Here is a 26,026-nt window from a genome sequence, read left to right on the forward strand (position 1 = left end):
ATGTAATTATATTGATGACTGGTTAAAAAAATAGGTAGATCTTATAGAAAAGCAAACCAAAAAAGATTTAACAGAGTGGATGAGAAAGAGCCTCAAGCTGCCAGACTATAGACACATTAACAAATTCACCACACAAGTGAATGTAATAATCAATGAAAAGGAGAACATGACTGGTTAAATGTAACAACTTTTGAAGGAGAATGAGAATTCTTGTAGCCAAAAAGAACGAAAGAATATGGTATTCTTATTGAAAAAAGACCTCTAAATCAATGGATGGTTTCCCCGTGGTGGCATGTTGTTTTGTGGATAACTGAAGGGATCCCCGAATGGGTTGGAAGATCCCATGTACCACGTTTGTTGAGAATATTGGCCTTGATATTGATGATGTACCATCAACATGTTTTGTTGTGGTCGTTGCTGCTGCTGCATCATGTATTGTTGTTGCATCATTTGTACGCTTGTTGGAGGGGCTATGTGGTTTGACATTGCAAAAGGGTCATTGTGATTGACTGAACTCTGTCCAGGCATTTCATACCCATACCCATACCCATATCCTGCACTATACCCTGCTTGTTGCAACTGTATTTGCCTCCTAGATGCATCATCCTGATACAAGCTGTCAAGTAATAGCTTGTCGAATCCCCCAGCCTGATAAAAAACACCATGGTAAAGTAACGATGAAATCAATGCACATAGTTCTGGGAGTTTATGAATAAAGAGGACATACCAATTCTTTATCTGGTGTGATTTGGCTTCTATTGTTACTCGGTTCTGTAACAAGAGCCAATTCCCATCCTGATGTTTTTCCGGTTTCACTCACTTGATTATTAGCTGATGGATTTTCTTTGCCTGTATAATATTTCAAATTCATCAACTCAAAATTGTCTGTATAATAGAATCACCCTCTTGCTTTAGACAAGTTGTGTGTATTACCAGGTGGAACGATTGCAAGAGCCAATGCATTGCTTTCCTCTAATTCTGCAACTCTTGGATCTACTTCATTCAAGCCCTGTCCACAAAGATTAACAATGTTCTGAGCAAGACTATTACACACGACACGAGCCATGAACAAAGATTTGATCTGTCCCCAGTGAATTCGAAATGCATACCAGCAAATCAACAGGTTCTTCTGTTGATATCAGTGGTGGTGTTTCTTCCTTTTTAGGTACTGTTTCCTCTTGTGCTTCAGTATGTTCTACTTCACTAATTTTAGCTTCTGGAACTTTGTTTTCACGTGCCTCAGGGACAATTTCTTCAGGCTTTTCAGGTTTCTGCTTGGTTTCGCGATACTCCTGCAGGTAACAAAGGCAAACACTATAACCAAATTGGTGAAGGTAAAGTTCAAATATATGTGACCAAATTGGTAAAGCTAAGTTCTCACCAGCCTGTTATTTGGCATTGAATCTGTGTGAGGTGCTTCTCTAATGTATTCCTCCATGGTTACCAGAAACGATGCAGGAGGCTGCAAATTAAAGATCAAGAATGAAGAGAGATCAAGTGAAGATTGTACATTATCCAAAAAGGTGAGAAAAAGACCTGTTTCAATGTAGGAAACTGAAAGGTACGCGCTACATCCAAGCCTCTGCAGAAGTCATAAAAATGAGCGAGATGTTCAGCCTACATTAAGTGGAGAAAAAAAAAGAAGAAACTTAGATATCTTATATCATATCTGTAAAAAGTAAGAACATCCAAAAGAAATGAAGTTTATCAACCTGTTGTCCAGCTCTTTTGTATATACTGAGAGCTTTTATAGCGTCAGGCTTTGACATCTCAAAAAACTGCAGGAACATGAAGTAGCAAGTTAAGTTCAGAAAGAGCAATGGTTAATGAGGTAGAGATATCGAAGAGACAAGGAACATCATACATAGTCGACAAGATTGATTATTCCATCATTGATTGCACAATAGATCTTGAAATTTTCCTTCAACACCTACAAAAAGAACAATTAGAGGTTCATAAGATTGATGAACATAATAACAAGTTTCCGACATGGTCCATTTCTTGAGCTGGTAAAAGTAGTATTTCTATACCAAAGCCAAGGCATACTGAATGAGAAAGTTATAGCAAGCTCCTCCTTCAGGCTGCAAAATTCATCAGAGATCAGAGAATTGGAATAACAATGAGTTTATCGCGGCTATAACAGCAAAGGTTGTTACTACCTGGCAACCAGTTAAGCGATAAAGAAGTTGTTGTAATGCTGGGAGCTGCTCTAAAAGTTCTTCTCCATTCAAAAGCCTAGTTCTACAATGCACCTGATGTGAAACTCAGGTTATGTACATTGTTTTCACTATGTATCTTACATGAAAAAGAGAATATATATGCAAATGACTGACAAAATGCACCTTGTTTATTCCAACTGAAGGTTTGGTTGATCTTTCTGCAACAATATCATTTTTCATTGTCCTAAAACACTCTAGTCTTTCCTCCAGAAAGAGCGCATATGTACGTACCCAAGCTGAGCAATCCCAACCTGTGTTTAAAACACAATACAATTACAATACTATGAGTAAGCTTGAAATTGTGGTTGTATAGGCCTTTAACTTGGCCTCAGCTGGAGTCTATGCCCTCCAACTTTGGTTGCGTACAAGTAGACACTTAAAACTCCTATAAAGTTGAACAAGTAGACACATGAGTCCTACATGACATAAACATGTAGGACACCATGTAGGATGTGAATTGCTATATAGAACGTGTGTGTCTACTGGTTCAACTCTGTACAAGTTTAAGTTCCTACTTGTGGACACCCAGAGTTGGAGCGCATATAGATGTCAGACGAGGTCAAGCAGTTAAGGACATATTTATGTTTTATGCCGGTTATATATCAACTTTTCACCCTACTTATAAACATGAAAACAGGACAGACAACAAGATTACCAAGATGACTTGAATCATCCTTGAAGTTTGATAGTTGAAAAATATGCCCTCTCTGAGAGCAACGCAGTAGTTCCTCCTTGAATGAAGGATCACCTTCTCGCAACACCCTATGAATAACAATCAATGTCTTTATGACAACCTGAAAAATATTGGATGAAAATGAGATTAGATATAGAGACGACATGATCAGTGAGGATATTCATGAAGTTGATCTCATATTGCTTGGGATCGAGGCATAGTTATCATTGTTTACGATTCAATAAATAATACTAGTTAAGTAAATCAGCTTAGAAAACTTACAATCCAATTTCGTGTCTTTGACAATCGTTTAGAAAGTGCATGAATGCAATAGGCAACATCTGCTCTTGGGCATGTAATTGATGTTGCCACAATAATTCCTGAAATGTTAAGAAATAACCATATTTTTGTTATCTCCGATATTTAGAATAGTAAACCAGAAACAATTAATATGCCCATGATAGGAGAAAGAGAGATTAATATTACTATATAGGCAAACAATATTACAAATGTAAGTCCCATTTTGGATGTGTATATATAGTTGATCACAAATATATGAATTTGGCAAATTAAAAGAACATAAACAAGAGATCTTGAATTATATATAAATAAAACTTTGGAGAGGAATGTTTCAATAAACTCACTTGCAATATGTCTTTCTTTTGGAGGGCTCTCAACATGATTTGTTGCTTTAACAATAGCAATATCTAAATCCTTCAATTGAAAACAAGAAATTAAAAGATCATCCATCTAGAAATACATGGCATTGATTTAGCATAGCTTTATGCACGTTCTGAAAATAAAATATTTTTTTATGTATATATTTGCGAACCTTGAATTCGCTTTTGACCTTGGCTAAGCCAACCTTTGTTGAATCTTTAAGCTTCCCATATGCTTTTCTAATTTTCTCCATTCAAAATGATTTTTTTTTTTCTATTTTGGAAAATCAAAATCACTTTTTGGATCAAAAGATATATAGAGATAAAATAGATAAAGGAGGAGGTTTCTTTATTCTAATTCTAATTTATTATTTTGTTTTCTCTGGAAATCACATATTGCATGACACATACTTTCTCCCTTTAAAACTGATTTCTTATGATGGTTATATGCATGGTTTCTGTTTTCAATAATGAAGTTGCATGAAAGGAGGGTTGTAAAATGAAAATCGTTTGGTGAATATTGAATATCATCTAATTGAGTGCATTTTGGTCTTTTTCTTTTATAAAATTTACTTATTTACAATTAATTAATTTTATTAATAATTAAAACACTTGATGACAGTCAGGTTATTTTGCCTGATCATTTCTATTTCACCATACCATATAGGATGTCACCAACAGAGTTAGAGTAACAATTACAAGACTTAATAAGCAAGGGGTTCATTATACCTAATGTCTTCCTTGGGTAACTACTGTTTTATTTGTGAAGACAAACAATGAGCCTATGTGAATGTGTATTAACTATCGACATTTAAACAATGTGATAACAAATAATGAATATCTATTATTGTGCATTGATAAATTATTTGACCTAAAAAAAGAAAATTTTAAAATTTAAAATATTCTTCGGAAATAACTTTTTTTTTTTTTAAAATTGACGGGAGGTGGTGGGTAAGGGGGTAGAGGTAGCGTAAAAAATGAAAATTTTAAATATTTTTTTAAAATATTTTTTTGGAGAAGGGGGAGGGGGGGGGGGGGGGGCAGAAGGTGGCATAAAAAATGATTTTTTCAAAAAAATGAAATATTTTTCAAAAATAGTCTTTTTTTAAAAAAAATGATGTGGATGGCCCTGGGTTGGGAGCTAGTGTGTGTGTGTGTGGGGGGGGGGGGGGGTTAGGGGTGATTTGGGGGTAGGGGACTGAGTCCGGGGGTAGGGTTAGAAAAATATTAGAAATTAAAAAAATAAGAAAATTTAAATTTTTTTTTTTTTTTTTTTTGGAGGGGGAGGATCTGGTAAGGGGTACGGGTAGGGTAAGAAAAAAATATTGTAATTTAAGGATGAAGTATAGTTTTGAAAAATGTTTTCCTTAATTTTTGAACAAAAGTTATTTTCCTTAAATTTGAGAAAAATGAGTTGATTTGGAAAATATTTTCCAAAACTTTTAAGCCAACCAAACATGGAAAAATTGGAAAACCTTCGTACCAAACACACACTAAGAAGTACGGAAGGTATGTAAAAATCACATAAGACTAATAAAAATTACCTCAAATAATTAATAGACAACAATAATAAAAAGGTAAGAAAAAATGAATTGAACTAAAACTAAATTTATCATATTCGGATCAGTGTCTGATTTATTAACGGAAGACAAATTCAAAATTTGTCATTTTCTACTCGGGCCAACTTCCATCATTTTCGATTATCTACCCTCTACCCCTCCTAGATTCAAGAGACATTGAACTTACTAATAGGATATGTTCTAGACTAAAAGAAATCCTAAGGTTCTTAATTAGACACATCGTCAAACAAAATAAATAGAACTTGAGAGTAGTTAGAAAAAAAAGTCTCATATGGGTGTCTAATAATTTAGTTATTAACATGTTTGATAACAAATACAAAGTATGAAGGTCATGGCAATTAATGTGTATGCATAAGGGTCTTAATACATAAATTTATAGGCATGATGTCTATATGATGATATTTTAATTAACACAGAGAAAAAGTTTAATTATTAGATATTACTAGGTTTGTTGCAATAAAGAAAATGCATTTATGACAATTTTAGTTATTAGGACACTAGCTTTACATAATACATTAAAATTTATAGACATGATGTCTATTTGATGATATTTGCTACTAAAATTTAAATTTTCTATAAACATAATTTTTAAATGACAACATATATATACTAATAAATATTTTTTTTATGGAGACAAACTTATATGAAAATCATTTTAAATTAATTGAGTAATCCTATAAACATGATGTCTAGATAATATAGAAAATAGTGCAGTAGATGTATGAAATGACAATGAATTTCTTATTTTATCTTATAGGCATGAAATCTACTATAGCAATGTCTTGTTAAAACATATTCAATAGCCTTGATTTAATTACATGATGATTGGTGATTATATTTAAACAAGCCATGAAATTTCATATAAAGGTTCTGCAAATTACTTAATACATATTAATAGTTAATTTTTTTTTATAAAAAATAATGTTAAAATTAGATAATTGATTTTTAATATATATTGATAATAGACAGTTAAGCGATGTTCAGTTATTAACAAACTAACAGTAGACCGTTTTCTCTTAGTTAAGAAAAAATCAATGAAAATCACACTTAAATCATAATTAAAGATTAAATCTATGACAAAGATTTTGATAGATATGATTTAACAAACAATTTCTATAGGCATGATTTTTAACATTAAAAGAGCAAGCCCTATGACAAGAATTAGGGTTCTTATTAGTGATTCATAATTATACGAAGGAATTTGAGTTGGAAAGAATGAAATTTTTGGAGAATAACTTATCTTGAAGAAGAATCTTGAAATTTTTTTGAAAGAATCTTGAAATTTTTTTGAAAGAATCTTGTATGGAAGTCTTATGCTTTTATTTTCCTTAGAATTTTGCCTTGGGATTGAGAGAGGAGAGAATGTAGAATTAAAAGATGAACATCTGATTGTTTAGGGTCTTGTAGAAGTCAACAAATTCGTTTAGGATTTTCTTCGGGATAAAAATACAAAAGGATCCTTTTTAGTGTTTTTCCATCAGCCAAAACATCACTGCATGCATTGGATTAGTAAAATGATCATAACTCTCAACTCCAAATTCTGAATGACGCAAATTTGGTGGCTCTGGAAATAAGACTCAAATACCTTTAATTTGATAGGTTATGAACCACCTAACACTCTATATTCCAAAAGACACGATCATTTGAAGTTGACCCAAGTAGAATCTTATATCAAAACTTAATTGGTACGGAAGCTTTCAACTCAACTTTGTGCTAGGGGATTCTTGTGACCTTAATTCGTTTCCAAATTTATTCCCACACTAAATAATTGGCCTTAAAACCTAAGCACAATTTAAGAATCACCCGGTACGAACTTACATGCAAAAGAAGAATGATTCAGGTTTTAACTTAGAGATTTTTGGAGTGTTACAATTCTTATATGTGGTTTACTAAAATAAGGCAAGAGCCATGAAGGTGTAATGAGAACATAAGTGAGATTAGTAGGTTGGCTAACAGAGTTATGATTTGATATTAGAATGGCATAGAAGGTAGGTTTGGGAAGCCTTAGAGTGGTAAGAGGTCAAATGTTTAATGGTAGAGTTGGCACCAGAAGAAGGTGATGCGACTTGATATAGAATATAGGAGTCCATCGGGGTGATGTTGTAGTTATATTTAAGTTTCATGTTTCTTGATTAAATAAATTTTATTATGTGGTAGGTTCGGATCGACTGATGATGCCTATCAATACGTATTGTTTGTACTAATTCTATTTTTACTATGCCACTTGACATAGTCTAGTTACAAGATCAGTGATATTCCGTAAGTGAAGACGATGATGATCTCCAACAACTTCCTCTTTTCTTTTCTTATGGTGGGAGTTGTGTCGTATTTTCTTTTATTCGTTAAATCTTCTTAGTCACTCTTGTACCTGCTTGAACTAGTTACTTGGGAAGTGTTGGCTGTTCCTTTTGTAAATAACTTTGGGGTTTAAAATCAATAGTAATTTCATAACTTTATAGGTTGCTAGATTATGTGTTATTTATTTTCTGTCTGTCATGATCGGTTTGAGTTCTCATATCTAGGTGTTAGAGTAGGTGATCCACAGTCTGGTGAATTGGGTTCTAAAAATTTGGTATCAGAATCTAGGTTATCGATCTCTCAATACAAGAGCAAATGTTAAAAAGAGTCACGAGGATTGATGTGTTGACGTACACATTTAATCTTTAGGAGGCTCTGAAGCATTCTAGGAAATCATCTCACTTCTTCACTCCTTTTGTACGTTATTACGCTTGTGGTATAGGCCGAGTCCAATGGATATCTCTATATTTCAATTGATATCTAAAATAGGTACACTAGTTGTTATTGTTGCTACGGAAAGGACACAAGCAGGGAAGTATTGAAACTCGAAATATTCCAACTGGCATCTTACTTTAAGCAAGAACTAGGTTTCTGCATTCTTCAAGCTACAATGCATGATTTCAAGCTTGTGTTTTCCTTCTAGGTATGTGGGATTCATCAATGAGTATCATTTCACCCATTGAATCTCAAAGTAAACCTAGTTCTTTAGTTAATGATTTCTACATAAGTTAGAATTTGTATGAAAAACATGGTTTTCACTATATTTTCTATTTTTCTTCGTGGATGGATTTGTTGAAGATAAGGGAAGCTGAATATATGAAACACATTGAACAACGTGGTCCAATCAACGTATATAACTGAAGTGAGAGTCACACTAGGACTAGGTTGATTATGTGTTTTCACTTAGAATATAGTACTTCTAAATTATACTAGAAAGCAATGGCCCGTGCTAGCACGGGCCCAATATTATTAAGTATTATTTCTTTTTTTTGTTAAGTTTATTTTTATGTGAAATTGGAGAGTGTGACACATATATAAAGATTGTAGTACATTGCAAGTGTGACACATAGATATATATATCAAAATTATATATTAGTTGTTGGAGCCAAGTTTTATAAGATAGGTATGTATATTTTATTTACATAAGCGAAAGGAAAATAGTGACATATAAGTAGTAACGGAGAGAACATTTAGGATTATAATAAGCATTGATGTTTTTGCAACCTTATAGTTAATTCTCTCTCGGGAGTAAGGGTCAAAGCCCTCATTGAAGAAATCATAATTTTTTTATTTTATTTTATTTGTATGACATTATTTTTCAATTTTTTTAAAACATTATTATGTTTAAAAATAGTTTTAACTTTAAAGATTTTAATTTATCAAAATCTTGTACATTAGAACCTATAATTATGAACCCCAAATATGTTGATATAGAGTTTTTTTATTCCAAAGTAAAATTCCCTAATATTTCAAAGAGTAAAAAAAAAGTATATCAATATTTAGTTAAATTACTTCACAAAAATCAAATAAAGGAAGTAAATTTTTGGTTAAATTATACCACATAATTTAAAAGAAAGAATGTGTTTTTTTGCCCTTTCTTTCCATAACGTCATTTTAATAATAAAAAGCAATTCAATATTTTTCAAAAATAAAAAATTCTTATTGATCTTGCATAAGTATTGAAAGTTTAGTAAAAAAAAAAAACTTACTTGCAAAGAAAAACATGCTATGATTTCTTATCTTTTTACGTTGATAAATTGTGAGTAGAATATAAACTCTAATAATTAAATATTGGTGAATTGTATTTACATCTCACAAAGGTGAAATATTATTTGAATACTTATGTCGAGTTAATAAATATATACTTGATTTAAATTAATTTGACGTTTTTCTTAATAAATTATATATTAGGAGTTTATTTTAAAAAAAATAATTTTATTAATTATACTTTTAAAATATAAATATGACTATTAATAATCTTATATAGTTATTTAATGATATATATAATATTAAAAAATAAATTGTTTTGAATATAAAAGCTAAATAATAAATTTTTATTAAATTATGTAACTATATTAAATTTAAACAATTTAATATGTAGAGAATAAAAATGGAAATATATAGAAACTCAATAAAGTAATCATTGTATACGTGTCAATGATAAAATTAAATGGACCCCACTATACTCAATGATAGAAGGCATAATCTATAATTTAGTAGAAAAATATAGGCTTTTTTCTAAGGATGTTAAGAAAGCCCAAATAATAAGGCTGATAGTACAATTTTTCTATACAATACTTTTCACTTTGAAAAGTTAGAATGACAAAAATATCCTCACTTGCCAATTAAATGGCATGTTGAAACTGCCTGAAACTGTCTCTTCTAATAGATATATATAAATTCCTTATTCTTTTATAAAAATGGCAAAAAACAGTGATGTTGAAACTGCTCAAAACTTGAAAATTGCCTCTTCTATATAAGTAACATGTCAGTTTTCTGACATTAAATTAAAGCTTGGAGGTATTAAAGTCTTTTAAAAAAATTGCAAGATAAGCTTGCTTAAAAATGTTGTAACTTTTGCATGTTATTTGAACCTAAGTAAGAGCTCTTAAAAAGATCCTCCTTTTTCTATTTAATTACAAACTATGCGCTGTCCATTGGTGAATATGATGGGTCCCACTTTCTATTTGCCATAAATGTTATTAAAGTCTAACAAAAGATTTTGCAAGATAAACTTGCTTCAAAACGTTGTATTTGTTGCTTTGTTTTTTGCACCTCAAGAAGAGCTTTTAAGAAAAGTTCAATCTTTTTTACTTAATTACAAATCCTGCTCTGTCATTGAAGAATATGATGAACCTCACTTTTCTATTTGCCATAGGTATCATAACACGTGGGCTTTGGTCTACTTCCGTTTTTTCCCTCTTCCATTTGGCATAAATTTCATAGATATTTTCTCAGTTTCTATTTACTTGTCAAATATATTTAATAATTCAAGAAAAAAAATAAAATTATATTATATTTTTAATAATAAAAAGAAATAATTTAAATTAATTTGACGTTTTTCTTAATAATTTTTTAAAAATAATTTTATTAATTATACTTTATTATAAAAAATAATTTTATAATCTTATATAGTTATTTAATGATATATATAATATTAAAAAATAATTTGTTTTAAATATAAAAGCTATATAATAAAATTTTATTAAATTATTTAACTATATTAAATTTAAACAATTTAATATGTAGAGAATAAAAATGGAAATATATAGAAACTCAATAAAGTTATCATTGTATAGGTGTCAATTGTAAAATTAAATGGACCCACTATACTCAATGATAGAAGGCATAATATGTAATTTAGTAGAAAAGTGTAGGCTTTTTCTAAAGATTTTAAGAAGGTCCAAATAATAAGGCTAATAGTACAATTTTTTCTATGGAATGCTTATCACTTTGAGAAGTTGGAATGACAAAAATATCCTCACTTGCCAATTGAATGACCAATAAGCAGCCTTTGAAACTCTCTCTTCTAATATATAACTAGATATGGGACCCCGTGCCAGCACGAGGCTCAATATATGTTACTGTTTCTGTTTTAATTTATGTGGTACATATGAAATTTGAAGTTGATCAATTTTTTAGTATGTTTTTATATATTTTAAGTTGCTAATTATTTGTATTTAGAGTATGTTTTACGTAAATATATTAGAAATCACAATAATTAACAAGTTAATATAAAAAAAAACTTATAAAAAATTCATTGACTTTTGAAATTTCATTTGTATCACATAAATCAAGACCGAGTAATATATATGAAAATTACATAAAACGTACTATAACTCACAATAATTAGCAACTTAAAAATATCTATATATCTATATTTTTCCCAATTTATGCGGTATAGATGAAATTTTGAAAGTTAACAAAAACTTTTTATATGTTTTGAAATATTTTAAGCTATTAATTATTATGATTTATAATACTTTTTACATAAAAAAATTATTTATATAAAGTATAAAAGAAAAAATTTAGAAAAAGGAAACATAAATGTCAGCAGGAGTCCAATCTATGTTAATTTCTATGTTTTAATTATTGTAATACCGATTGAATTTGGAGAGCCAACTAAAAAATTTTAAAGGATTTTTTTTATAAATTTTAAGTTGTTAATTATTATAATTTATAATATTTTTATTAATTTTAAACCAATATATGTTTTTCTCTGTCTCAATTACATGAGACATATGGAATTCGGAGAGTCAACTAAAATTTTAAAATATGTTAAGTTGTTAATTATTATACCTTATAGTACTATTACGTGATTTTCAAATAAAATATGTATTTTTTTAATTTCAATTTATATGTCATTGATATAATTACATATATTAAGTAATGAAGAATTAATGTGTAAATTATGTGACACCTATGAATTTTGGAGTGTAAATCAAATTACTTATATGATTTTTTTTTAAAAAGCGGTTAATTATTACAATTTATAATACTTTTTATATATTTTTTAAATGATATATATATATATATATATATATATATATATATATATATCTTTATGATATTGATATTAGTATTATAATAAATTAAATTTTATTATTTTAAATTTATGATCTCAATTGTCAGCCTATGCCACATTATAAAATGTTCCAAAGTAGATATCAGATTTACAAAAATGTCGATGCCAGCTAAAGTAATAAAATAACATCTAAGGGCATGAACCTATATATGTATATATAAAGCTGAATATTGACAATTTGATGTGGCATCTCTCTATGACCAGTATTTGTATTCATCTTTTTTTTCCTTTTTTTGACATTTTATCTTTGTTTTGTATTTTTTATTTGTATTTTAAAAAAAAAGTATTTATGTCATACCCGATTAATTATGCCCTTTATAACATTCATTACACTAATATAGATTTAAGTAAATGAAAATGGAAGATGAAAAGATAAAAACTATTCATTTTTTATAACTGTTTATAATTATTTAGCCTATAAAATAAAATAAAATAGTTGAGCATTTGTAACAAATAAGAACAAATTTCTTCACTTTGGCTCTTCTTCTTCTGACGATAATGATCAATATATGGTATCAACTTTTGTCGCTAAGATGTCCATCAAATTTCTAGGTCATGTGTCTTTTTTAACAAAAGAGAAAGAGAGAATATCTCATGATTCTTGTGAAGACATTGATGTAAAGAAAGAGATTATGTAACAAAAAAATCTTTTCAAAATAAAAGACTTTTTGAAAAAATGTTTATTCCTCCTTCTTGTAGAGAAAATTCATTGTGGTTGAGAAATTTATAAGAAGTCTGATTAGTGTTTCAAAGGGTAAGAAAAATTATTTGGAGAAAAAATCATTCTATTTATGAAATTCGTATCAAATTAGGAGGAGAACAAGCAAAAAATTATTTTGTGATTTGAAAAGAGAGAAAATTAGATATTATTTCTTTCAACCTCATTATTCTTCTAATTTCTTTCTTCTTTTATTTTGTCTTGATTTTTTGTATCTTTAATTAAAGTTTTTTTTTTCTTATTTATCTTTAATTAAAGTTTATATATATTTTCTTAAAAAAGAATTTAAAAAGATGATCATATTTAGTATCTTTCCTCATCAATGCTATTAATCTCATAATTAGTGTTATTTATATTATTTTCTTAATTACTTTTTTTTTCTTTCATTTAATTATTTATTTGAAGAAATTAGTTATTATAACTTTATAAGAATTACACATGTATTTTTACATAATTGATTTGTTATTTTTAAAATTTTTGAATCATTCTTCATCTTAAAGTTTCTATCTATATGTAATAATAAAGCAAAAATAGAAAATGTGGGGTGACACCTTCTTAACAATAGATACTTATTTATTCTGATCAATGTTTCTGACATTTTTTGTTATTTTTTCCTTAAAATAATTGTTGCCTCGATTTTTAGTTTTAGTTTTATTTTTTTAGCATTTTCTAATTTTAAAAGACTGAAAAATTTATATTTACAAAATATAAAAAATGATTTATTTAACTCCTATCATCATCAATATTATTATTAATTTGTTTTACTTCTTTTCTTAATCTTCATTTCATCATTAATGTAATTTATATCATTTTCTTAGATATATATATATATATATATATATATATATATATATATATATTTGTGACATTTCTTAGAAGTTAGGATTACTATTTATTTAATTTTAAATTTTTTTGAATTCTTTTGTCATACTAAATACAACATGTTTTATTATAATTACATTTAATATATTAATCAATATGTTGTACGAATGAAAAGAAAATTATCATTTCACAAAAACAAAGGTTAAAATATAATTTATTATGATTAAGGAAAGATAAAATTATTATTCCAATATCCATAACCATATATAATACATTAAAAATTAATTGAAAAGCTGTAAATGGAAAAGGAATCACCATTTAAGGAATCATTATTTTTAAATTTTTGGATCATTTCTTCTTGTAAAAGTTTCTATCCATACGTAACAATAAAGTTAAAATAGAAAATGTAGTGACACCATTCTTACTAATAGATAGTTATTTATTTTTATTAATTTTTTTTGACAATTTTGGTTATATTTTTCTTTAAAATAATTATTGCCTTGATTTTTTTTTGACATTTATTTTTAATTTTAAAAGATTGGAAATTTTATGTTAAAAATTTTAATAATAGAAAAAATGATTTATTTAACTTTTATCATCATCAATAACTACTAATTTTTTTGACGTTTTTTCTTAATCTTCATCTCATCATTAATGTTATTTATATAATTTTGTTTAATCACTTATTTTTTCTTTTTTAACTCTTTTATATATATAAAGTTGGATATGTAAATGATGATGTGACATTTCTTAGAAGTTAAGATTACTATTTATCTAATTTCTCCAATTTTTGAGTTCTTTTGTCATACTAAATACAATATGTTTTATTATAATTACATTCAATATAGTAAACAACATGTTCTAGGAATTAAAACAAAATTATCATTTCAGAAAAATAAATGTTAAATTATAATTTTATTATGATTAAGGAAAAATAAAGATATTATTTCAATATCCCATAACCACATTCAATACATTAGAAATTAATTGGATATAACTGTAAATGAAAAATGAATCACAATTTATGGAAAATAAATGTTTGCAATACCATAATAATTAAGGAGAGAGTAAGATATTATTTTAATATCCTAATTCGGAACTTTTAATCTACTACTCAATTAAAAATAAATGCATTTAATAACATGAAAAAGTTATTAGTTTAATATTTTTTCTCATTGTACTAATTCAATTCAATCAAACTTAATTTTAAAGATAAAATAACAGCTTCATTTTAATTGTTGTCAATATATTTCAAAAAATTATCGTGAAAAGGCTTTTCTTGCAGCTTATTTTAATTTTCATATACTATTATTATTTTTTCTATCATTTTTCAATGAATTTTTATTTCGATTTAAAATTTAATGTTTATTCTTAAAACTCTGATGGTACAAATTAAGGTGGAGTAGAATATAATAAATGATGATTCTTCTACTAAATAAGAAGATATAACGAAATTGAAAGGGTGAAGGTTTTTTTTTTAAATGGATAGGAAATTCTATTAAGGTATCATTACGTCATTATTCAATATATTTTTAATATAAATTTCATTTGTTGATGCATTTGTTTAGTACTCCCTCTGTCCCTAATTACTTGTTTACTTTTCCTTTTATAGTTGTCTCTAATTACTTGTCCATTTTGACAAATCAAGAAGTAATATTTTTTTACCTATTATACCCTCAATTAAATGACTAATTACTTTGAAAATTGCAGAACTTTTCATCTACTTCATAATTAATAGGGGTAAAATGATATACTCACTATGTCATTAATTGATTTCTTAATAAATGTGTAAATTTAAAAGTGGACAAGTAATTAGGGACAGAGGGAGTATTACAGTCTTATTTGACATTATGAGATATTTCTTAGACATTTAAGGAGAATGGTAGACCGAAATATATATTATATATTAAAGGATGAACTTCATGCAATGGAAGAATTTGTTATTAGCAAATATATTTTAACTTATTTGATAAAAAATATATTCTTCCTCATTTAATAGATGTAAAATTTGTGAAGCTTTATTTTTTTTCACAATCTTCATATTATTAAGACAAATAATAATATTACGATTGAACAACAAAGTAAATATAAAATTAATCAAAAATATTTAATTTAAATGATCGCGCGAAGTGCGGGCAAGTTCTCTAATTTAAAACAAAAAAGTAAAATTTAAATGGGTCTACTATAGAATTCCTAGAAATCCAACTTGAAAAATTATGTTAAAAATGGAAAATAAAAAGTGAAATAAATTTAATTGAGAGTTATCCTTCGTCTGTCCCATTTTATGTGAGACTTTTTATTTCTCGAGAATCAAATAGTTTAAGTTTAACCATAAATTTGCGTATGATATCCAAAAAAATTTTAAAATTTTTGGAGAAATTAGATAAATAGTAATCTTAGCTTCTAAGAAATGTGACATCATCATTTACATATCCAACTTTTATATATATAAAAGAGTTAAAAAAGAAAAAATAAGTGATTTAAGAAAATTATATAAATAACATTAATGATGAGATGAAGATTAAGAAAAAACGTCAAATAAATTAGTAGTATTGATGATGATAAAAGTTAAATAAATCATTTTTTCTTTTATTTAAATTTTTAACATAAAATTTCCAATGTTTTAAAATTAAAAATAAATGTTAAAAATAAAAATAAAAATGGAGGCAATAATTATTTTATTAAAGAAAAATATGTGTAGAAAAAGTAGAAGTAGATGAAGTTACTTTAGTTCATCTTTTTGGTGGGCCTCAATGTACAATTTCTATAGTTTTTAGTCCAACTCTTTAGTGCAATGTTGGTCCTCCAAACTCCCATTTCTAAATAAGAGTAAAATAAAATATAAAAGAGTTAAAAAAGAAAAAATAAGTGATTTAAGAAAATTATAAAAATAACATTAATGATGAGATGAAGATTAAGAAAAAACGTCAAATAAATTAGTAGTATTGATGATGATAAAAGTTAAATAAATCATTTTTTCTATTATTTAAATTTTTAACATAAAATTTCCAATCTTTTAAAATTAAAAATAAATGTTAAAAATAAAAATAAAAATCGAGGCAATAATTATTTTAAAGAAAAATATAACCAAAATTGTCAGAAAATTAATTCTTCATGTGGGTTGTTGTATATGTAGAAAGGCACGTGTACAATTAATGAGGCACAATTAATTTTATAGTACAATTTGAAATGTTTTGTGTACAACATGGTAGTGCCGTGTTCGTGCTTTAAAGTGTCAACTCTAATAAGGAGTCAAATGAGTAATAATAATAATTCTAATAAGGAGTAATGAGTAATAATAATAATTGCAATGTTAGTCCTTCTAAGTAATGAGTAATAATAATAATTGCAATGTTAGTCCTTGGTGTTAGTCCTTCTATTAATGTACAATTCTTTTTGCACGTTGTACAACTAATTAATGCAGTCAAAAGTTAATGTACAAAATTGTATGCATGTTGTACAAGAGTATTAATGCAGTGTTGGTCCTTCTAAGTCTCACTTCTAAATAAGAGTAATATATTTTCATGAACCCAAGATATATAATTATATATTGTATGTCTCAAAACTATATTGTTTTAGGTTGCATATTTCAAATTATAAGTTTTCATGCTTAGGGATTCTTTCAGATAAGGTGTCTATCAATTATTACAGTTAGGGGTGTACATGACCGGGTTGGTTCGAGTTTTTCAAATATCAAACCAAATCATTTGTGTCAGATTTTTGAATTTATAAACCAAACCAATAAAACTCGGGTTTTTTCAGATTTTTTTGGGTTTTTCGGGTTTTTCTGGTAAAGTATTCATACAAACATATAATTTACTTGTACTTCAAATCTTTCTTTAGTCCTACCAAAATACAACTATCTAAAGCGTTTCTTAAAAAAATAACACAAAATATGATATGATTAATGACACAAAATATCCAACAAAAATAATAATAATGAAATCGCGTAAAACAAATATTGCAAATTAACAAGTCATTTAAAAGTACTAAATCATGCTAAAATAAGTTCAATAAGTATTAGTTACATGACTAAATATTAACGGAAATTAAAATTAGATTATGTATTTTAATTGTCTAAACCAATGTAAAACTAAAGAACAAATATTCAATAATATTGTCATTCTTAGTGTTGAATTGATTTCATTTTTGCATTAGTATTAATTTGATTTGATTTAAACTTTATTATAATTACAACATCTGTGGACTATGATCTTTATTGGACCATTCAGAATTCTAAGTTTCAAACTTGAAATAATATATTAAAAGATAAAAACTATGAAAAAGCATAAGAAATATTTAAAATATTTTTATGTATAAAATAAAATTTTAAAATTATATATGTAATGTCGGGTTGATTTGGTTTCGGATTGGTTTTTTTTAGTTAAAACCAAACCAACCCAAATATAGTCGGGTTTTTTTTTTCAATACCAAACCAAGTCAAACCAAACCACTAGTCGAGTCTTTTTCGGTTTGACTCGGTTTGCGGTTTGGTTCGATTTTCGGTTTGGTTTTGTACACCCCTAATTACAGTTTATCAGAAATCATTAGCTATTTAGATCAATTTTATCAACATAATTCAATGTTATCATAATATTAGTATTATTAGTTTATCATCATAAAGTTTCGTTGGGAGTATTACTTAGCACCAAACGAACATAAGAATGAAAGTTTACTCGTCAGTTTAGAACTGAGACCTTTAGTAGAAATTCCTTAGCCCAGAACTATGTGTCACTATAGAATTTTAAGAGTCATGCGTCAGATCATAATTGACACCTTAGTCCTTTATAGACATCAACTTAGTGGTACCACATTAGCCGAGATCATCCTCTATATCCTAACAACGTATATTGAGTCTCTTTTTATATAAATTATACATTGAACGATGTGTCTAACGTACATGGTTATATTTCGGTTAATAGTATCTTTCCACAATTTAATTTCAAATTATTGCTTTGACCTTGCATTCAGTTATTCCAATTTCAGTATTTATCAGTTGTATGTTTACTACTTGATCATTACATCGGTTTATGTATTTTAGTTCCATGTTTAGTTCAATATCTCATATTTATTATGTTCAGTTTACTAGATTGTGATGCATGTCTCAAATACTCAGCATATTCAAAGTATTGACACATCTTCTTGTGCTATATTATTTTATAATATAGGTTCAGACGCTCAATATCTATCCCGCGGTTCATATAATTTCGTATCAGTTCAGCTGCAGAGTATGGTGAGTCCTCATCTTTTGAGGACAATCCTTGTATTTGATTCAAATATATATCTTCGAGTTTTAGATAGTTAGAGTTAGCCGAGGGCTTTTCCTAATAACTCATCTTAGTAGAGGCTTTCAAACAGTCAACTAGTAAGCTAACTTTACGATTGTTTAGATGAACTCACTATTGGAGTATTACATTCTTATGATTTAGATTTCTTACCTACCTTAATTTTAGCTTCCGCATAAGTTATTTTTAGTTATTTTTATTTACGTCTTAGCGTCATGCCAGAGGGTTAGCTTGAGATCACTTGTGGCTCTAAGCTCTGCATACACTCTATCCTCCCTTAACCCAGTTGTGAAATTTTATTGGGTATGTTATTGTAGTTATTGTCATTTAATTATTATCCTGATATTTAGAATTTCTAAATTAATTAAAATTACAGTTATTAAAATTTTACCTATTTGTAAAATGTAAGAACTCTTCATCTATTCTATATGAAATTTGTCTAATAAAAAAACTATTAGTGGTGAAAGAAATTAGAAATAAAGCAAAATTGATTATAGTCTGATTTTAAATGTTAAATTGGTAAAACGTAAATTTAAAAATAACAAAGATGAAATAGTAGAAAATAAAATATATCCTAAATGAAATTAAATAGCAAATTTAAATTTGTCATTAGTTCTATTTAGCAATGAACTAATAATGAATTCTAAAAAATTCTAGTAATGAGCAATTTAACGACTGATTGATGACGACGTCCGTATTCAAGTCTAACTTTTTTTTGCCTATAGTGTTTGTAATCAAATGAGATATGCACTTTGATCACACACAAAACGCGTACACTAATCTAGTATAAATAAAAGGTCGGAACAAAAGTTACTAGTTGCAGGAACAAATTTTTGATACTATAGATCCGTTGCTTCCGTTAAAAACAACCTTTCTATTTTTACAAAATAGAAATAAAATTGATACACACTACTCTCACCAAATCTTACCTAAGAAATTATTTTAGCTATGTTGCTATTGTAGTACATTTAAAAGAAAGGATGAAATGAATGCTAGTTATTTTCTGTCACCAATAACTTTACCTATCAAAATTTAAGTAGGACCACCAACTTACAAAATTTTCGCTCACTTTATTGTGTATTAAACCACATTCTTGAGCATGATTTAGTGTTTTCTTATAATAAATTTTTTTATGATTTTGCAAGTATTTTAATTCTTCATTCAAGATCTGGCAAAAAATTGAGACATAAATTGTGTTTTATTGGTAGGAGTTGTGTTTTATTATGAAATTTGAAAAATAACATACTTTATTTTCAAAGTAAAAAAATGATATTTGAACATTAAAGTTATACAGTTTGATCAATGAATATAAACTTTTAGAGTTGTATTTTTGTGACTAATTCGGAATGAAAAAAGTGAAAATATATCTTTATTACTTTTCAAATTTTTGAAAATTACGAAATTCAACTCGAAAATTGTATGACTAAACATGTTTTCGAAGTTCAACTTAAAAAAAAAAGATAAAAAATTTTCACGATCAAATACGGATTAGAGCTGGAGTGGTGTATATATTAGATGAGAAACATGAGGGCAGACAAAAAGGTTTAAAAAAGCTAGTCTAGACAGATAGAGTGCAGTAGAAAATAGAGAGAGAGAGAGAGAGAGAGAGTGTAAGAGGAGTAGCTGTGCAGCAAAAGAAAGGAAGGTGGAGGGTCTCTGTTTTCAGTTTCCAGTCTGTTGATCCATCAATCATGTTACTACTTCATTCTTCCAACTCATTTTCTTCATTAGGTAAAATGGCAACTCTCTCATATCCACACTTTTCTGTTGCAAAATGATTAGGGTTTGTGATCTCTAGGTAAATGTCTTTTTGCTCATTCTCTCTGATTTCAAAATTTGCTTTGACTTGACTGGAATTCAATTAACTGGTAACCAGATCTATGATTTTATTGCTAATTGACAACTTAAATCTCTCTGCATTTGACCCTGCTCATCATTTTAGTCATTTAATTGTGAATTCTAGTATATATTTGGTGCTTTTATCTGGAATTAACTTATTAGAAGCTATACTTTTGTGGTTGATCTGTATGTGGGAATAGATGATGTTCTAAAGTGGATCAGTTTGTTTGATGTATGCTTTTTTTTTTAACAATGATGGAGTATTTACTGTTGTCTAAACTCTTAAACAGTATTTCGATTGAAATAGGTACAAGATTCGGTGAGCTAAAGTGAATTTTAGAGCCTGTTTTCGTGCATTGTCATTGGGAATTTGCTGATAGTTAGGTTGGCGTTATGGGTTCTCGATTCCCGTCTCATCAGTTGAGTAGTGGACTTTATGTATCTGGTCGGCCTGAGCAGCCGAAAGAAAGGACCCCCACTATGAGCTCAGTTGCCATGCCTTATACTGGAGGGGATATTAAAAAGTCTGGAGAACTTGGAAAAATGTTTGTTACCCCAGCGGATGGCTCGAGGTCGCGGAAATCTGGACCGATAAACAGCAATGCGCCGTTGAGAACAGGGTCGTTTAATGGTGCTACTTCCCATTCAGGTCAACTTAATTCAGGCAATCGTATGACTTCTGGTGGTGCTCCTGGATATGTTTCTATGAAAAAGACCAACTCTGGGCCTTTGAATAAACATGGGGAGCCTATGAAGAAGTCCTCTGGTCCTCAAGCTGGAGGAGGAAATGTTTCGTCCCGCCAAAATTCTGGCCCTATCCCACCAATTCTCCCTACCACAGGACTTATTACATCTGGTCCTCTAAATTCTGCTGGAGCTCCTCGTAAAGTGTCAGGTCCCTTGGATTCAGCAGGGTCAATCAAACTGCAGAATTATTCTGTAGTTAATAACCAAGCTGTTACTCGCATTAACCAATGTGACGAATACTCCTTTCGTAAGAGCTTCCCAAAGACAATATTTTGGTCCATCATTCTTTTATTTTTGATGGGATTTATTGCTGGTGGCTTTATCCTTGGTGCTGTTCGCAATCCCATTCTTCTCGTAGTTGTTGTTGTCCTATTTGCTATAGTCAGTATGGTGTTCACATGGAATACTTGTTATGGAAGAAAAGCTATCGTTGGTTACATTTCTCGGTACCCAGATGCTGAGCTTAGAACTGCAAAAGATGGCCAGTTTGTTAAAGTTTCCGGGGTATGTATTGTCTTTGCGTGAAACCTTTGTGTGTACTTCCTACTCATTCTCTAAAATATATAGCTACGACTATTCTCACCTATCAAAAAAGAAAACAGCTACTACAATTCTCATTTGTCACAGTTCTGCTCTCCTTACTAATGTCCGGTGACATGTGAACTTGGTAAGAGTATTATGATTTCATTCCTTAAAGTTGATCTTGAACTTGGGTACTAGTGTAAGTTCAGGTAAGTGTTTGATTTGAAGTTATCATTAATAGTATGCTCAATTCTTGATTTTATTTGTGTCTTGAATAGATGCATTAGTGTTAAATTATTAAAAAGTGTTTTTCAATGGAGTATCATGGTTTCTATTATGTTTATGAGACTGCTAATGATGAACAAAAGTTCTCTTTTCACTTTAAGATTTATTATTTTGTGGTGAAACAAATTCTTTCAATTGATTTGCAAAAAGAAATAATGTTTAAAATATCAAAAGCTTAGAGTAGGGATCGGGGATCTAAATTGTAAGATGTCTTGTGTGTAACGTAGAATCACAATTGAAAAGACCTTCAAAAATTTCAATATTGTCTTCCAATTTAATTACCTGTTGCTGGTACTTTTTACTTTGTTATATCTACTATTTTGTTGTAAAAATACTTTTGTCTTCTTCAGTTTTCTCAACATAGCGTTTTACTCCTATATTTTTCAAACCTGTTTTGAAAATATTTTTCACGAGCCGAGGGTCTTATTGGAAACAACCTCTCTTCCAACCAAGGTAGGGGTAAGGTCTGCATACATCCCACCCTCCCCAGACCTCGTTTGTGGGATCACATTGGGTATGTTGTTGTTGTAGGCACTTCTTACTTTGACTTCTTGAACTTAAAATACTCTTCCTAGTGTCTTGAGTAACATGCTTAGATTTAATAGATATTGTTCAGCTTGTATTTTTATTTTTCATGTTCTTGTTGTATTTTGATCCCATTTTGGATTTTCAATGTTTTTACAGGTAGTTACCTGTGGAAATGTCCCTCTTGAATCCTCGTTTCAGAAGGTTCCTAGATGTGTATATACAGTCACAAGCTTATACGAGTACCGAGGGTGGGATTCAAAAGCTGCCAACCCAGAACATCGTCGGTTTTCTTGGGGTCTTCGTACACTGGAGGTAAGGAAAGATTATATAAGTCTTTTTGTTCATATAGAAAGAAACTAATGTAGCATTCTTCCTTGCGTTGGTGGCCCATGCTGATGGAAACAAATTGCTATATGAATATTGCTTAATTTTTCTAATGCTATCTTTTGTGATTCATGGTCCTAGCATTAAACAAAGAAAGTGCTGGAGCAGGCGTTTTTTCCCCAAAATATATATTGATAACAAGAATGTGTTTGAGGATCATTCTTGTGCTGTTTATCTCTTCTTTTTTCATGGAAAGCTTTGAGGAGTGATCTCAAGGTCTCTAAATTCAGCAGCTAGACATTAATTGAAAAAGGTTCGCTTGGTGCATGAAGCATCCCGTGTTCATGAAGGGTCTAGGGGAGGGCAGAACCCCAAGGCTGTGTAATGTAGACAACCTACAAGCATCAACAGCTAGACTTCAAGTCAAAGTAAAAAACAGATAGCTTAGAGTTGAGAAAACAAAAAACAGCGACAAAGATTTGGGCTTGTCTGGAGTTGTAAGCATGTCTCTCTGCTTTATCAGTTTTCAACATTGGGAGTTCCTTGTTCGGGATAAGTGTTATATGTAATGTGTGACATACAATCTGAATTAAGGAAAGAATAACAATAGGCACAAAAGTAAACTCAAGGAATCTTCTAGATCTAACATAATAAAGCAACAACGCTTCTCAGTTTTGAGATAAAGTCATAAATCTGTGCCTTTGAAATAAGTCATACAGATGAGATAGCTTAATGATAAATGTCACTCAATAGGAAGGTTCTAACTTATAGGGAACTATCTAATTCTTGTTTATAGGGATAAGTAGGAAACCTAATCCCCTTTGACTGGATGTGTTTCAAGCTTACCACAAATAACTTATCACCATGATGTGATGGAATTTTTTGAATTCCAGCTTATAGAAATCAGTTTGTCTGTGTTTTGAAGTAAAATAATCAAAACATGCTTTAAAGCACTGCTCCAGCTAACTGATGGAAAAGTTCTACGCAAAGGGACAGAATGAAGCTTATATCTATCTGTATTCTAGAAAACTATTGATATCTTGAAGTGTCCTAACCACTTCTAAGATTGCAAAGTGTATATCATACCTGTGAATTCATGTCCAGATATGAAGATTAGTTTGAATGCCTTGTTTGTTAGACACTGCTATGTGATGTCATCGTAAGTTCATTTGAACCTCCTTCCTTATTTGTTGCTTTCATCCTGCTCTTCTCGTTCTCTTTTATTCTTACCACATAATTCACACTTAAGTTGTTCATATATGCTGTGTAATTCATTGAAATAATTCAAACTGAAGTCTTCCTTTGTCTTTGCAGCGGCATGTCTCTGATTTCTATATCTCTGATTTCCAGTCTGGATTAAGGGCTTTGGTCAAAACTGGGTATGGTGCAAGAGTAACCCCTTATGTCGAAGAGTCTATCGTTGTGGATATTGATCAATCAAATAGGGACATGTCACCTGAATTTGTCAGATGGCTGGCACAGAGAAATCTGTCCAGTGATGACCGAATAATGCGATTGAAAGAAGGGTAAGATTTAACTCAACTTCAATGAAACTTGAATATTTCTTCTGCTTGAGTTCTTTGATTAATAATAGACTACATTCTCAATCATATCTAGATGCTGTCTCTACCTCTACAGTTTAATAACTTGTAGAATTATTGGTGAATGTATTTTTTAGTTTTTTTTTTTAAACCCCTTCCATGCATGTTGTTCTCAGTTTAGTTTTTCCTCTCCTGCGTCTTTGTTCAGGTATATAAAAGAAGGTAGCACTGTCAGTGTAATGGGAGTTGTCCAACGGAATGATAACGTTCTGATGATTGTTCCTCCTCCAGAGCCATTTTCAACAGGATGTCAGTGGGCTAAATGCATTCTTCCAGCCAGTCTGGAGGGCATCGTTTTGAGATGTGAGGACAGTTCAAAGATTGATGTCATTCCAGTGTAGCACTTTTATCATTCAAGAAGGTGCTTTTGTTTCATTATGTTGGAAAACCTTCTTCCGATGGCAACAGGAATGGCATCTTCACTCAGTTAACCAGATGTATTGTTTGTCGATTTGATTTGATTTTTTTGTAATGTCTATACTTGCTGTAATGGTGTTGGTGTCATCAATTGTGTAGAGGCAACATGTTGATACTGAAGATTTTTGAGAGAGTTCTTATTGCTAGAAAGTCAGTTACTTGTGTTATCGTTGGGGGCTTTACAAAAACATTATACCCCAATGGATACAAGATGATGTGTATTTGGTATTAGTTATTCTTTTGTGGCCACTTAGCCACTCTCAATGCTGTTCTTGCAAATGAACCTCCACTGCTCCAGCATTGCGTACTTTGCTTGTTCAGAATCTTGAAAATTCAACGATAAGAATGCTTGAGCACGGGCCCAACATATTAGTGTTGATACATTTTACCTAATAAAGCTATTATGTAGCCACCTAATATAATAAAGTAGTACAATAGCACAGAGAAGTTGTTAGAATAGTTCTCCATCTTGTAAATTATCAAAGTGAAAAAAAAATAATCACAAATATCTATCTTTACTTCTGGAAACATTACGAGAGAGACGACATTTATTTTCAAGAGTTAGCTTATAAATAAAAAGTCCGAACAAAAGTTACTGCCCTTTTTGATATTGTAGATCCGCTGGTTTCATGAGAAATAACCTTTCTATCTTTCTCAAAGATAGAAGAAGTAAGGCTAATACACATCACTCATTCCAAATTTCACTTATGAAATTAGATCCGCTATTTTTGTCAAAAATAATTTTTCTATCTTCTCAAGAATAGAAGTAAGGCCAATATACATTCCTTTCTCCAAATTTTAGTTACGAAATTAGATTAAGTATATTGTTAATACAATACCTTTAAAAGAACGAATTAAATGAATAATTTTACCTATCAAAATTTAAATAGGATCACCTACTTACAAAATATTTTTATCTTGAGC

At 29.3% G+C, this 26,026-nt stretch overlaps 2 protein-coding genes and 2 long non-coding RNA genes across 4 annotated transcripts; 3 read left to right on the forward strand and 1 right to left on the reverse strand.

Moving 5' to 3' along the window:
- Positions 1–195: 195 nt before the first annotated feature.
- Positions 196–3,922, reverse strand: LOC125810362 (putative clathrin assembly protein At5g57200). Its single transcript, XM_049489865.1, has 15 exons — positions 3,725–3,922; positions 3,537–3,606; positions 3,175–3,272; positions 2,875–3,013; positions 2,343–2,470; positions 2,160–2,252; positions 2,031–2,081; positions 1,865–1,930; positions 1,713–1,778; positions 1,537–1,617; positions 1,382–1,462; positions 1,110–1,292; positions 934–1,009; positions 728–849; positions 196–648 (listed from the first exon to the last, which is right to left on the reverse strand). The coding sequence occupies exons 1-15, from the start codon at positions 3,803–3,805 to the stop codon at positions 262–264; spliced, it is 1,722 nt and encodes a 573-aa protein (XP_049345822.1). The 5' UTR covers positions 3,806–3,922; the 3' UTR covers positions 196–261.
- LOC125810373 (uncharacterized) lies at positions 1,055–1,496 on the forward strand. The gene is made up of 3 exons (XR_007441859.1): positions 1,055–1,165; positions 1,259–1,334; positions 1,370–1,496. It is a non-coding gene; the product is annotated as an uncharacterized LOC125810373 (long non-coding RNA).
- LOC125810379 (uncharacterized) lies at positions 2,048–2,409 on the forward strand. Its single transcript, XR_007441860.1, has 2 exons — positions 2,048–2,268; positions 2,363–2,409. It is a non-coding gene; the product is annotated as an uncharacterized LOC125810379 (long non-coding RNA).
- Positions 3,923–20,448: 16,526 nt separating the features above from the next.
- Positions 20,449–25,361, forward strand: LOC125809626 (uncharacterized membrane protein At1g16860-like). The gene is made up of 5 exons (XM_049489225.1): positions 20,449–20,570; positions 20,986–21,929; positions 22,917–23,072; positions 24,399–24,610; positions 24,834–25,361. Exons 2-5 carry the CDS (start codon positions 21,072–21,074, stop codon positions 25,024–25,026), a joined length of 1,419 nt encoding a protein of 472 aa, XP_049345182.1. The 5' UTR covers positions 20,449–20,570; positions 20,986–21,071; the 3' UTR covers positions 25,027–25,361.
- The last annotated feature ends 665 nt before the right edge of the window (positions 25,362–26,026 follow it).

Source organism: Solanum verrucosum, unplaced genomic scaffold, assembly GCF_900185275.1.
Source record: "Solanum verrucosum unplaced genomic scaffold, falcon-dt-bn FXZP01000276.1, whole genome shotgun sequence".
Classification (NCBI taxonomy): domain Eukaryota; kingdom Viridiplantae; phylum Streptophyta; class Magnoliopsida; order Solanales; family Solanaceae; genus Solanum; species Solanum verrucosum.

Bases quoted from the DNA above. Each gene is read 5' to 3' on its own strand.
- LOC125810362 (XM_049489865.1), bottom strand. From the start codon at position 3,805: ATGGAGAAAATTAGAAAAGCATATGGGAAGCTTAAAGATTCAACAAAG. The intron at 3,014-3,174 runs GTAAGTTTTCTA...AATATTTTTCAG, and splicing joins CAAAGACACGAAATTGGATT to GTTGTCATAAAGACATTGAT. The intron at 1,618-1,712 runs GTTGATAAACTT...CACTTAATGTAG, and splicing joins ACAAAAGAGCTGGACAACAG to GCTGAACATCTCGCTCATTT.
- LOC125809626 (XM_049489225.1), top strand. From the start codon at position 21,072: ATGGGTTCTCGATTCCCGTCTCATCAGTTGAGTAGTGGACTTTATGTA. The intron at 21,930-22,916 runs GTATGTATTGTC...ATGTTTTTACAG, and splicing joins AGTTTGTTAAAGTTTCCGGG to GTAGTTACCTGTGGAAATGT. The intron at 23,073-24,398 runs GTAAGGAAAGAT...TTGTCTTTGCAG, and splicing joins GGGGTCTTCGTACACTGGAG to CGGCATGTCTCTGATTTCTA.